The sequence below is a fragment of the Antechinus flavipes genome, chromosome 2 (assembly GCF_016432865.1).
Source record: "Antechinus flavipes isolate AdamAnt ecotype Samford, QLD, Australia chromosome 2, AdamAnt_v2, whole genome shotgun sequence".
NCBI classification, from domain to species: domain Eukaryota; kingdom Metazoa; phylum Chordata; class Mammalia; order Dasyuromorphia; family Dasyuridae; genus Antechinus; species Antechinus flavipes.
Window position 1 is genome coordinate 425409393 of NC_067399.1, and position 14619 is coordinate 425424011.

At 38.3% G+C, this 14619-nt stretch overlaps 1 protein-coding gene across 1 annotated transcript in view; it reads right to left on the reverse strand.

Annotated features, from left to right (window-relative positions):
* Positions 1-14619, reverse strand: part of SH3PXD2B (SH3 and PX domains 2B) — a 121622-nt gene that overhangs the window by 22526 nt on the left and 84477 nt on the right. Inside the window, exons 7-9 of the mRNA XM_051978906.1 lie at positions 8996-9130; positions 5251-5355; positions 51-168 (exon numbers count right to left, since the gene is read on the reverse strand). Of these exons, the coding sequence (XP_051834866.1) occupies positions 51-168; positions 5251-5355; positions 8996-9130 (358 nt within the window). The remainder of the gene's footprint in view (positions 1-50; positions 169-5250; positions 5356-8995; positions 9131-14619) is intronic.

The window sequence follows — 14619 nt, forward strand, 5'->3', positions numbered from 1 at the left end:
AATCCCAATCATCCCCTCTCTAAGGCTTTAGGGGAGATAGGGAAGAATACCTGATCTTCCACCAGCCCTCTAGGTTTTTCTGGATAACTTCCACCATGGCCCCTCTCTCCAAGTTAATTTCATCCTGGTCTCGAGCAGTATATGGGTAAATGACGGTGTATTTCTCCTCTGTTAGGAACAAAGTATGATATTAGAACTGGGTCAGCCCGAAGGGTCATTAAGGAAAGTAAGTTGCCGTTCATCAAGTTTCTTAAAAAGTCCTCTTTCTTCCCCACAAGATCAGAAAACTTTCCTTCAGAAACTGTCCAAGCCCCAATTAAAACTGGAAAGCTTATTTTAGTCTTTTAATAGGTCTCTTGTTTTTCCACCCAGCACTGGAAAGAACAAGAGGCGGATGCCCCAAATTCATCTGAAGCTCCTGTAGTTTTACACTTTAGTTTTCAAGTCTTTGGGATTCCTATAAGTATAGCTAATATTCTGGCCAGTCAGAATCTCATGAGTCTCCTTTGAGGACTACTACCAGGCTTTAACTGAAGGTGAAGTAGTCTCATGCAATTGGATCCAATCCAGGATAGGAAGGGTTAAAGCTTCACATGGCTATGACAATCTCCCTTTTGGATTTGGCAACCTGGCTGTAGTGTTAGGGATTAGATCCATTTGGCAGCAGATGGACTGAGGATGAGATCATTACCAACCAAAGCTAGAATTTTCATTAATATAGTCAGGAGAAGAAAAGAAGTGTAAATAGGTAGCTCTTTCCTTTCCCCAAAGTTGCTTTCAGATCTTCTACTTAATTCCTTTCAGAAAAGTTAAATCTAGCTGTTTCTCTCCCACAGTAAAACTCTGAGGTCTCTGGCCATCAAGCAGAAGGGGTGTGTTCATCCAAATCATCCAGATTTAGGACATTGACGCTGCAGAAAGCAAGGGGATATGCTTGGCCTTCAGTTGTTCAAAAGCACTCATGCCTAGGATGAAGGGGGAAGGGATGGGGGAAGGAGGGAGAGAGGAAAGAAAGGAATGGAAGAGGGGGTAGGAAGTGAAGGAGGGAGAAAGAGGGAAGGAGTGAAGGAGGGAGAGGGAGGGAGGGAGTGAGAAAAAGGAAGAGGGAGAGGGAGAGGAAGAAGGTGGAAGGGAGAGAAGAAAAGAGGGGGAGAGAGAGAAGGAAGGAGGAAAAGACTGAGGGAGGAAGGGAAGGAGAAAGCGAGAGAGACAGAAAGGGACAGAAAGACAGACAGAGAGAGAGAGAGAGAGAGAGAGAGAGAGATAGCAAAAAGAAAGAAAGAAGGGAGGGAAGAAGGAAGAAGAGGGGGAGAGACAGAGAAAGAGAAAGAGAGGAAAGGAAGAAAGAAGGGAGGGGGAGAGAGAAGGAGGGAAGAAGAGGGAGGGAGGTGGGGAAAGAGAGAGTAAGGGGAGGGAAGGAGAGGAAGCACCACAGGAAAAGGCTTGGGGTGTTCCCCCATGCTCAACATCCAACTCCAAAGGGAGCAACAGGCAAGCTAAGAGGGAAGGAGTGAGTGCCTTCCTGCATTTGCAACCTTTCAGCCCCCAGAGAATTTTCCCTTCTTTCTTAGTGAAGGCTCAGACTGGCTGAGGGGCTGAAATCTGCATGCAGATTGTTTTTCTCCTCTCATCTTCCATCTGTCTCCCGTCTCTCCTTCCTTCCTCTCCCCCCCCCCCTCATTTCTCTCTCCAAGAACTTCTAACAGACTTCTTTTTGTGGCTTGCCTGCCTGGCACTGAGGGCTGACTTAGGCTATATTCATTTATTTATTTATTTAACATCCTTGATCCACCCAAGTAGGGAAATAAGTTGACTCAAATAATGGTGTATCCTGTGGGGTGGCTGAGTCGGCTGTTCCACTGATTCATGAAAACTGCAAACCATGTAGGGAAAGATGCCAAAGGCTGTGTGTGTGTGTGTGTGTGTATGTGTGTGTGTATGTGAGAGGTTCCATCAAGTGGGGACTGTGAAGAAGAGATGTTGCTCAGACGGGATGCCTTGTTGCCAAGTAAGGGTTGTTCTTTTCCTCTTCTGATTCCTAAAGGGCATCATCCTGGGGACAGTACCACATGTGGAGGGTGTGGGTGGGGAGTAGGTCTCTAACCCCAATCAGTGACCCAAATCAAAGCTGAGGGAAGCAGGCTTGAGAACTGATGACTCAGCAAAGAGAAAAGCTTGAGCTTCCAAAGGCATTGGTTTGTTCTTGGGGGAGCTATCGCACCAGAAGAGGAAACTCGGAAAAGGGGGGAATCCTCCGCAGTACGGTAATTGTGAGAGAGTATAATGATGAGTCCTCTTTCCAGATCCCCACACAAAAATATCTAGTACAAGTGCCACAAGCAAGGTCACTTTTATCAACATGCAATACACAGACACACACAGTCACAGGGAAGAGAATTTCATGCATGAGACAGAAACGGGGGACCAGGCTCCAAACACAAAACAACAAAACAAGCCTCCACAGAATCCACCTTGACCCCATCCAATGGTGTACAAGTCCCCAAGTGTCCGACGGCGACCCACGTGCCGGGGCAAAGACCAGTATCTCCAAGAGACTGAGAAGGAAGCATGTTGAGTAGTGGAAACCAGGAAATGGATAAAACAGGAGATGAGAAGGCAGCACAAGACAGAGATAGCACCTAAAACCTACCGTTGTTTCTTATTTACATACATCTTATTTCTCATCCCACATGACATCTGATCTTTAAAAAGCAGAAAGTCCCTGGAAAGGACCCTAAGCTCTAGATAAGGGAGTAGTAGCTAAACTGACCTAATTTTATGTCTAATATCTTACTACTAAGAGGTTTGAGAGTGGGGGTTCTTAAGTTGGGGTCTATGAATTTGATTTTAAAAATATTTCAATAATTCCATTGATAATCAACTATAACTGGTTTCCTTTACAATCCTTACATTTTATTTTATTTATTTAAAACACAATTGTGAGAGGGGCCCATGACACAAAATAGAGTAAGAATCTCTAATCCAGGGGTTGGATTATTTAGGGGAAGCCCACTGATAACAGCTTTTTAAAAAAGGGGATGAAACTGCATTGCCCAATCTTTGTTCCAGAGAACAGATGATGAAATAGTTTTTCTTGGTAAAGAGTAGGGGAAGGAGGGCAAATGTTGTATATACTATCATAATTAGTTGTTTTGTTAAGTGGATTCTTTTTAAATATCCCACTTTATATAACAAGGGAGGATTTAGTGGAATAGGGACAGTATCTGGAGGAATGATTAAAGTATAAATACTATAAAAAACAGCAATAAAACTTATTTTTGAATAATTTAGAGAGAAGATTGGGGAAACAACTGAAGAGTGTCAAAAAAGTTAATAGTTTGTTTTTTTTTGGGGGGGTGGTGGCTTAAACTCTGTAAGGGGGGGGGGTCATGATTAGAAATTTCCCACATCAATGAAGATTCAGTTATAGAGCTACCTATAATCACACAGGTAATGCAATATAACTCTTTCTGACTTTAGAGCTGGCTCTCTCTCTACTACACCACATGGCCTCTTTGATGCTTTGGATAAGGAGGTGTTTTTTTTTTTTTAATCACATATTACAAATACATTAAAACCTGCTCATGATTTACAAAAAAACCCTTAAAATAGCTGAGCTCCTTATATTTAAAGCTAAAGGCTTGTTAGAAACTTATACCATTAAACTATGAATATTTATAAAAGCACTCAGGGTGGTTGCAGCAACAGGAGTTGCTTCTGACCCTTTTTCTTTACAATTTGCCTAGTTGCCCCATATTAGGAATGATTGACTGTTTCTAGACTTGAAACCTAGAGTCTGCTGAGGGCATTTTCATTCATGAATTCTTGTTTACTTGGTTTTTAAAATAAATTTTTAATAATGTCTTGTAGTTTTTTTTTTATACCATCCTATTTTCCCCTGGTATTCTTCCTCCTTCTCTTCTCTGTTCAGAGAGCCATCCCATGTTTTACAAATAGCATTTCTTAAAGACAAAAAAGAAGGAAAGAAAATTGTGGGAGGAAATCAGCAGAACTAGTCAAAATGTAAAGTCAGAAAATATGTGAACTATGGTAACAACTACATACTTCCCACCTCCATGAAGGGGTGGGTTGGGGGGGGGGTGTTCTCTCATATCTCTTCAACATTCATAATTTCTAAAGGAAACTAGTACATTTGCTGCAGACTGGTGGTTGCAACAGCACTAATAAATTTCTGTTTTTGGCAATTCAAGGCAAATCATGAAACACTAGAACCTAAATGTGGAAGAGTCACTCCTGATTATTTTAAGTGGCAATAGTCAAGTTTAGTACAAAAGTGAGTAGTACCATTAGTATTTAAGTCAGAAAAGCATCATAGATAACATTCGACTTGATGGCTTAGTAAAAGCAAACTAGGCATTTGGGCTGTTATTAAAGATTCCCTCCTGGATCGTCAGTTCTAATAGATCAGGTTGGGTGTAAATTTCAAGTGATCAGCCCCTTTCTTTATTTTTATTAGGGGAATCTCTAATAAGAACAATCAATGATAGTTATATAGTCCTTAAAATTTGTAAAGTACTTAATAAACAAGTTCAAATTCTTTACTAATGACTTGTTAATGCTTGTAATGGACTGCTAAGGAATGATTACTAGATGGAAAACAGAGAAATCAATCCCTGACTTTGGTAAAATATAGTTAACAATCCTGTACAATTAATTGATCATGTAAACATCAGAACAAAAGATGTTTGAAGCCAGATTCTTCTGGGTTTTCCTCCAAACTGGCCTTTAGGGATGGGGATGGGGATTCCCTTCACTCTCAATTCAAAATGCCAAGTTTGCTTTTACTAAGCTACTGGGTCAGAGATTACTTGTCCCCTGGGAGATTTTCTATTCCCAGGAATGACTGAATGAAGATAAGGAAGAAAGCTTAGAGACTCCCATACCAGTCAAAAAAAGCTTTAGCTATCACTCTGTACAAGCTTGGAAGGATCATATTTAACCCCTCATTCAATCAACATGTACTAAATGCCTCATGTGTGCAGGGAACTTTGCTAAGTACTAGAGATATGCAAAGTTCAAATAAAATACAGTCCAGCTTTTATGGCACTGATAATGGAAACGGAGAAGAAAAGGAACAAATAGAATATATAATATCATATGTATTCTAGAGCCTACGAGCTACCAGGGATTACAGGATCATTGAGTCCAATCTTTCAGTCTCTTCTTTTTACCAGGAGTCATTGGACACATTCATATATATGGATAAATACAAGGTTTAATTTTTCCTACCTTCTTCAGGTTGCAGAGAAAATTCATCCTGGCCACCATCCTGACCTTCTAGACAAGTTGCAGGGACCCAGCCCTGCTCATCAGCAGTGCTTACAAACCACCAACCTGGAGGGGAAAAAAGGTTAATGAGTAAATGTAGCTGAGGAGCAGATGTATCGATTTTTTTTCTTTTTACAATCTCTCCCATTTAACATGTCACCTCATTCCCACCTCAATGCCTTTATTTCTACGATTCTACCTTCCTGTATTATTGGTCCAGGTCACACATCACATCTTCCTGATAATTTCTGTGCACAGTGATTTAATTAATTCAATTCAATGAAGATAACCAAATACAATGATATGCAGAATTCTGTGCCACATTCTGGTTGACATGCAAGGTTTAGACTGGTCCTTGCCTTCATAGAACTTACAAACTAATGGAGAGAGGGAAGAAATGAATCAAGTAACCATTGTATATAAGTAACCATTGTATATAATAAGAGTACAAGAAAGAAGTCAAGGGAAGTAGGGCAGACCAGAGGAAACTTCTGGGGAAGGTGTCATGGATTAAAACTTTGGAATATGGGTAGGGCTTCAATAAATTTCTGTGGGAGGAGGGAACTTTAGATATAGGGAAGAGCATGAACAAGAGCACAAAAGTGGCAAGATATAGCACTTGTATGGGGGTAGTGAGTGGTCAGTTTAGGCTGAAAAGAAAGAGTTGTATTTCATTCTGGAGGACCTTCATTTCCTCAGGGGCATGATTGTATTATTATAGGGAACTTCCAGATGACAAATTTGTCTCTACCAATCAGTGCAGACTGGTACCATCTGTGTAAATTATAGACTGAGTTGCCTAAAACAATGAAATTATTAGCATCTGAAAATTTTTGTTGTTGTTCAATTGTTTTCATTTGTGCATGATCCCATCTAGGGTTTTCTTGGAAAAGCTACTAGAGTGGTTTGCCATTTCCTTCTCTAGTTCATTTTACAAATAAGGAAACTGAGACAAATAGGGTTAAGTGGCCCTTTTTTTCCCCCCTGAGGCAATTGGGAGTAAGTGACTTGCCCAGAGTCATTCAGGTAGGAAGTGGTAAGTGTCTGAGACCATACTTGAATTCAGGTCCTCCTGACTTTAGGGCTGGTGCTCCATCCACTGTACCACCTAGCTGTCTCAGTTAAGTGGTTTTCTCAGGGTCAAACAGCTGGTATGTGTCTAAGGCCACATTTGAACTTAGGAAACTGAGTCTCTCTGACTTCAGGCCCAGGATTCTATTCACTGTGCCAGTTAGCAAATAAAGGGTACTTAATAAATGCTCCTTTGTGGCTTTCTTCAACAATGAGATGATTCAGACCAGTTCCAATGACCTTGTGATGAAAAGAGCCATCTATACCCAGAGAGAGGATTGTGGGAACTGAGTGTGGTTCACAACATAGCATTTTTACTCTTTTTGTTGTTGTTTCTTGCATTTTATTTTCTCATTTTTTCCTGTTTGATTAGATTTTTCTTGTGCATCAAGATAATTGTATAAGTATGTATGCATATATTGGATTTAACATATATTTCTACCATGTTTAACATATATTGGACTACTTGCCAGCGAGGAGAGGAAAAATTGGAACACAAGGTTTTGAAAGAGTTAATGTCAAAGAATTATCTATGCATATGTTTTGAAAAATACAAAGCTTTAATAAAAAAAATGTCCCTTAACTTGTTGATTGAGAGGCAAAAGGACTTGCCCAGGATGCCAGTAGGCAGTGTATTATGCTCTTTTGTTGGAGTAGGGGTCAGGATAAGGATTAGACCTATGCTTTCATTGGTATAGAAAACTCCCAGATGAGGAAAGTCCTTTCCAATGTAGAAAAACAAGTTCTCTATAATTTGTAGTTTCAAAGAAGAAGTACAGGGATTTGCCTTCTATATGGGAGGCAACACTTGAACTCAGGACTTCCTAACTCTAAAGCCAGCTCTCTACTCTACCATATTGCCTCTGAGTTCACTCTGTCAACAAAAATCCAATAATGAGTTTTGATCAGAGGAATGACATATCCAGATCTACATTTAAAGATAAATCTGGTAACAGATTGAAGAATGATTTAGGATGACATCTCTCCTTTCTTTGAATTCTTATTCCACTTATCAACTAGATTATCTAGAACTTGATTGTTATACACTCTTTATTCTCCTCTCTCTCTCTTTTTCTCTGTCTTCTCTCTCTCTCTCTGTATATACATGTATGTATGTATATATATATATATATATATATATATATATACATATATATATATATATATATATATATAAATTTTGTCTTTTCACGTACAGTATACATTCTTGCAGGCAGTAGCAGTATTCTGTCATCTGATATATTTGTGGACTTGTTTTTATTACCATGTTCAATCTTCCTGTGAACATTAGTATTCAAACAATGCTCAAGTTTGATGACATCTATTTTGGAAATTGTCATTGATAAAGAGTATTTGATGTTGATGAAGGGGGCAAGTGTGTATCATGTAAAAATTCAAAATGAAGCTGGGATATGGATCTAATTATGGTTCTGTATTGAATTTACTGAGCCATTCAAACTTTCTGTTCATCAGTTTCAGCCAAAGTAATAAGACACAAGCAATCTGTTTTTTTTTGGGGGAAATTATACAACTAGGGCTCAGGCCAATTCTTATCACTGAGGTTCAAGGCATAATTATTTATGGATAATTATGATTAGTTATATCTGTGCTTATGAAGGCATCTGGGTTGGTATATACATGTTGGCTAGAGAAATTGTAGTTTACTTTGTAGAAATTATAATTCATATTAATTACAGTCATATTTAGGAACTAACATTCATTACAGATTCAGGATGTATGGAATTTTAATTTCCTTGGATAATTGTGCTAATTAGCAACCTAACCAATGGTTACATTATCCAGAAAATATCAGAAACAGATTTTTCTTGCCATGATCCTGAATCTAAATCTGGCCTCAAACACTTAATGTGTGTTTGCTGTGAGTTGCTAAACTGTTTGCCTCAGTTTTTTCATCTGTAAAGTGGGGACAATAATAGCACCTAGTTCCCAGGTTGTTGTAATGCTCCTATGAAATAATAAGTATAAAGAGTTTAGCACAGTGCTTGGCATATGGCAAACACTATATAAATGTTAGCAATAATCATTATTAAAGAAAATTTTAATTCAAAACAATGTATTATTATTGGTCTTAACCAGTTCTTTGGGTTATTATATAGTTTGGTCAGCTGCAGACTTTGGCTATAATAAACATGCTGAATTTTTGGAATATTTTATTCATGAATTAAAAGATTTGTTTTGCCTTCTCTAGCTTCTTCTCCTACCTTTTCTTTCTTCTGTCATAACATCTGATGTGATACTTGATGAGAACTAATCATCAATCATTCTTATGCTAAGGCTAAAGAAGGATTAACTTTAGCTGACATGGTTTCTGCACTGTGAATATAGGCCACTAAAAACTCAGCTGAAATCATCAAAAACTTGAAACTCATGAAGAGTTCATAATGACTTAAACCAGTTAACAAAAATAGATTTTCTTTGGAATGGCCAAACTGTTTCATGTCACCATGTTCATATGACTGTGACAAAACAGTCTTTATAATAGGTCACAGATATTGCTTGTGGTTAACATGATTAGCCTGGAATGGGATCCAGAAAGGATCTAAGTCTCCTTCCTGCCAGCTGCCATCCCAAAGGGTCTGCCCGGGATAGTATAGGTAAAGAATAGCTGTTTTACCTGATTCATTCTTCTCAATGATGTCCACTACCTGGCCCACACACAAGCTGATCTCTGAGCTTTCCTGCTTCTGGTAATCTGCCACCACCACATATTGCTCCAGGACCATTGGATCTACCGAGGCTGAGTCTCCCCCTGAAAAAGGGAAAAGAAAAAAAAAATTTTCCCACATTTGGCCAATCTAATCACCAAGGAAGAGTACTTGTGACCCTAGTGAGAAGTCTGAGGCAGGATGACATTCTGAAGAGAGAAAAGGACAGCCAAGTGAAATCAGGTGGTATCTGAGATCTTAGGTATCTTTTATCCTGATTCCCTTAAATTTAGGTGACATGACATTTCAGAAAAGCTTCTGTGGTACAGAAAGGAGAGAGAATCTTCAGGACTGTAAAAGTGTGGAACAAGATTTTTAAGATCTTGGCACGGGACCCAAAATGTATATATATGTTGGATGCATGCTCATTGTACACATAGCTCATCACATTGCCAAATGTGGTAGGAAATTATGAGAGGCTTATGTTTTGCCCTCAACTTAGCTCCTGTGATATTCCTCCCCCCCAAATACTCCATTCCTCTCCTGGGAAGTTCTAGAGTCAATTATCCTATTTATTTCACGGGAGCTAATGATCCTGAAGAAAAAATGGAGGAAAAAAGAAATGAAAAAATAGTGGGAGGGAGGAATGAAGGAAAACCATATTGATAATGAAGAAGGGAGGAGAAAGAAGGAATAAAAGAAAGATTGGCAAGGTAAGAAAGACTAGAAAGTGACACTCTTGTGTGTGTGTGTGTGTGTGTGTGTGTGTGTCTGTGTCTCTCTCTCTCTTTCTCCCTCCCTGCCTCTTTCCCTCCTCAGAAAGACAATGTAGTATCATAAAAGGAATTCTGCGCTTACATCAAGAGACCTGGTTTTGGATCCTACCTCAAATACTTAATAATGTTACAGAGATTGTCAAGTCACTTAACCTTTTACTGTCAGTTTGCTCATCTAAATAATGGAGACAATGTTTTAACTACATACCTCAGAGGACTGCTGTGAACAAAATGCTTCATAAATCTTAACACACTGTATCAATGAGAATTATATTACTACTTCAGGACCAAAGATGAAGCCACAAGCATGTTGAATTTGATTTTCTTTGCAACCCAAGGGTAAATCTATCCATAGGTCTCCTAACATTACCCTTTTCCCTTTCCTACCACTTACTCTGAGTAACACAGTCAAGGACTAAATTCCTCAAAGCCTCCCCTATTAAAAGCTGGTAATTAGCTCATCTGAGGACCCAGATGCAGGGAAGCAAAAAGGACAGAAATGTCCAGGAAAGGCCTTAGGGTAATTCAGAGGCAATGTAGGAATTTGGCATGGGAGTGTGGAAGAAAAGGTAGGGTTAGGATTGAAGTTAAAATAAAACTTAAATAATAAATAAACCTAATTTATTTTATCCTAAAGTTAGGTTATGGCAAGAGTTCACCTGTCAGTCTTGGGTGACCACAGGCCAGAGTATCACTTCCTATAATAATACCAACAGGTGGAGTTAGATCTCTGAATAGGCACTTTTTTTCCAGAGAGTGTTACCCAACACATAGGACTCAAACTCCCAGGAATCACTGTCTCTGCATTTCTGTACACATGGGCTTGCTCATGAAAGATCAAAAGGAAATAAAAACAACCCAAAAGAGTCATCAGATTTGAACCAGGGATGCCTGTTACTGAGTGAATCTTAAACATACATAGAAATGTATCAAGTTTGTACTTTTTATAGCTATGGGTTGTGATTTTTATATTCTTCTGGGACCCATATATCTAACATGAATGTATTGGAAATCAGGGTTGAAGGGGCTATTTATAGCATACAGGTCCCCACAAAGATCCCTTCCAAAGCAACAGGTGAAAGTACATGAGATCAGAGCCACCAGCATCTTTATGTACTTCTTGAATGTACAGCTGAGTTGAACATACAGGCTATGCTTGGTCTATGGAAGTTAAAAATTCAGTATAATCACTCTTAAGAAAATCAATGATTTTTTTTCTTTGTTCCATTAGCAATAATCTAATCTCTTTATGCTGGAAATTTTCCTGAGAATAGCTAAATTTAAGAACTCAGAAAAGGTCAGAAGGATTACCAAGGTTCCCCCAAAACTTTTTTTGAAACACAGGTCACAAACTGAAAAAAAAAATTAGTTAATGTTACTAGGAGGTATCCATCCTGGGAAAATTTTCCCCAGGGACAGTCATGGTTCTTTTGGAGGGAAGGGTTTCTTATTGGAGACAAAGATGGGCAAAAAATCTATTTAAGATAAAATACAGCATTCTGCAAATTGTCAAAACTTTCCATCCTGGACTTACAACACATTAACCAAAAACAAAGAGTTCATATTGGTAAGATTGCCCTGAATTGAACCTGACAAGATCTGGATCAGTGGATTGAGCCAGTGATGAAGCAGCACTTGAGTTTCCAATTTCATGTGAATGCTTCCTGGCAAATAAGCAAAGAATCTATGATTTGATCAGCTCTGTGACAATTGTTTCCACTAACAAAGACAACCAATTGTTTTTGACTTAGCCTCTAATCCAATCCACATCTAGAAAGAATCCCCATGATAACATACCTGACAAGTACTTTTCCAGCCTCTGAAGAGCTCTACTAAAGGGATACCTGCTATTACCTAATGTAATCCATTTCATTTTGGTACAGTACTAATCATTGGGAAGTTTTTTCTTCATATCAAGTTTAAATGTGCTTTTTTTTTTGCAACTTGCACCCAATGCTTTTGAATCTTGCTCTCTGAGATCAAACAGAGGAAATCTAATCTTTTCAGATAAGTCTTAGGACACAAAAATGATAAAAGACTTGTACAGGATCACTAACAGTCTAGAGGTGGGATATGAATCTAGGTCTTTTTGACTCAGGCCTAACAAATTATCCACTATGCCAGAGGCATAAAAACATGTAGTGGAATGCAATTCTCCTCAGTGTAGCAGGAATGAGATTACATATAATTAGGAAATATTTAACAAAACAAATAAAATCTAAGAGAACATAGATAATATAAATAGGTGGGTTTCTAAGTTAACATGCAACCCACAGGGATCCTTATGGAAAGTTTAGAAATGGAAATGGATCCCCATTTCTACTTGAATTTGACATCAGCATAATATATTATGCTGATTCTTGCATGTTTTTCAACAGTTTGAAAGCTGCTACTCGGTAACTTGTAACAATAGAATGCATGAATCAGGGAGCTAAACTGAAGATGAGACCCTGAAAATAGGGAGAAGAAAGAAGGAAAAAAGACTGAGTGCATCAATTTAGTGATAAATTTTGTGAGATAATGTCTTCTCCTTATCCTTATATAATTTAGAGCTTCAGTTCCTTCCAAAACTTGGCACGAATGACTAATCCAAACCTCAGACTCTGCCTAAATCTAGGCAAGGGCAGCCAGTTGACTTAGTGGGTAGAGTACTGGGCTTAGAGTCAAGACCTGAATTCAAATTTGACCTGAGACACAAACTAGCTATGAGATTCTGGGCAAGTCATTTAATCCCATTTGCTTCAATTTCCTCATCTGTAAACTGAGTTAGAGAAGAAAATGGCAAATAACTCCAATATCTCTGCTAAGAAAACCCCAAATGGAGTCACAAAAAGTGAGATAAGACTGAACAATAAAACCTATTGGTGAAGTCTAAGATTGCCAGCAAGTTCTCAAATACACTTCTATGCTTTTAGATAAATGTTTTTTAAAAAATGAATCTATGAGAATAGAATCCACAAATCCACAAATATGTACACACAGAGATTTTATTCAGGGAAAATGGGGCATTGAGTAAGTTCCTATGATACAGTTAGGAGGAGGAGATAGGAATATAATTTGGGGAGGGGGAAAAAGGGTAAGGTGTTAGCAGTGAGAAGATTCTAGAGGCTTGAAAATGTTGCAAAGCTCTCCCTGCAGGCATAATACTAATAATAAGCATACTTAAGACTGGTCATAATTATTCTTGATCACCACTTTTTAAGGATTTTTTTTTTTTTTTTTTTTTTTTTGCATAATGTTATCTCCCTCCCAACAATGTCCTTTAAAGGTCCACGATATGAAGAAGACTCTGAGCCCTCACGGACTAAGTCAGCTGGATCTAAGCTCAAGAAAGGCCTACCAAGCTGGAAGGGCTTTGATTATAGCAATGTCTGTCCTTCAAAGACCTCCTTAGCTAGGTGAAGGCACTCAGAACCAGAAGGCTGGCTACCAGGTGATAATTTGGGGGAGAGGAAGCATGTGCAATGATGCTGTGATTTGAATTAATAGAGGGGAGTAACTAATGCCAGTGAAAACAGAGATCTTCTTAAGCAATTAAAACCATTTTAATCTGATTTGACCTTACTGAGAACTGTTGTAGGCCATACTCTGCGTTTGACATCCTGTGTTGTATGTTTAACACAGATAAGTGACAAAAATACCAATTCACTTTGCAGAAATTTACTTCACTGACACTCTTATTGGAAAATATTGATTCTTAAAAGTAAAAAAAAAATAATTAGGGTGTTAGAATGGTTTAATGCTGGTTTTGGGTGGTCCAAAGAAGATATGAAAAATAATTACTAAATGAAATTATCTGGACTAATATAAGACCATGAGATCCTTTTTTCTGGTAGAATCAGGATAATTCCAATAGCTTAACAGTCTTTAAAAGATCTATTCAAAATCTTAGGAGAGGAAATAAATGGAAAAGAACAACCTAGTATAGATGTAGGATTTCTTCCCAATTCAATCATCTTTGGTTCCTTAAAGCAATAAGATACTCAGGGGCTATGAATTTTAAATCTTTGTAAAATATGTACAAACATCCCCTTAAGTGGTCCTAAAGGATGCACAAATTTAAAAAGGTAGAATTAGTAAGAAGGCTGAGTCTAGAATCAGAGCTGATTTTGAAAGTTATGGACTATAGAAACAAGTTTTCCCAGCACTGCAGGTGAGTGAAGCAATCAGTTATCACTAATTAGAGGTTCCTTTGTGTGAGGGCCTTCATCATTGTCTCTGAAAAAAAAATTCTGTTCCATGCAGACACTTCAGCTTTATTTACCAAAGTTGATTCTCCTTCCTTTTCATCCCTCCCACTGGTTCCTTCCAGAGATAAGAGCTTAGCTTAAGTTAAAAACATGGACCTTTTGACCGTCTCAGGAAGGGCAAAATGTGTTCCTATTTTCTGCTCGTTTCTAGGGGCCATATAATTATCCATGGGTCTAGTGGCTATTTGTAGCTTAAGCAGGATGCCAAAGCTCCCCGAAGTATCTATTAAACCAGAAAATGAGAGCTGTAAAAAGAGCTTGGTGAGAAGAGGTAGGAGGTAATTCCAGGCTTTGGGCCTTTGGGCAGTTCCTTCCAACCCTTAAAAGGCTAGATCTATTTTATAGAATGTCTTCTTTCCAGGGACAACCTTGAATATTTTTAAAAGCACTGTTGACCACAGTCTTTACACTCAAAAATAACTTAACAGACCAGAGATACAGAATTCAGAAAAACTGTTGAATGGTGGACATGAACAATTGAAAACTTTAACTATCTGGAAATATCAGATTAGAAACTGGAAGTGATCCTGGGGATCAATTTCCAGAAGATGAAACTGAGACCTAGAG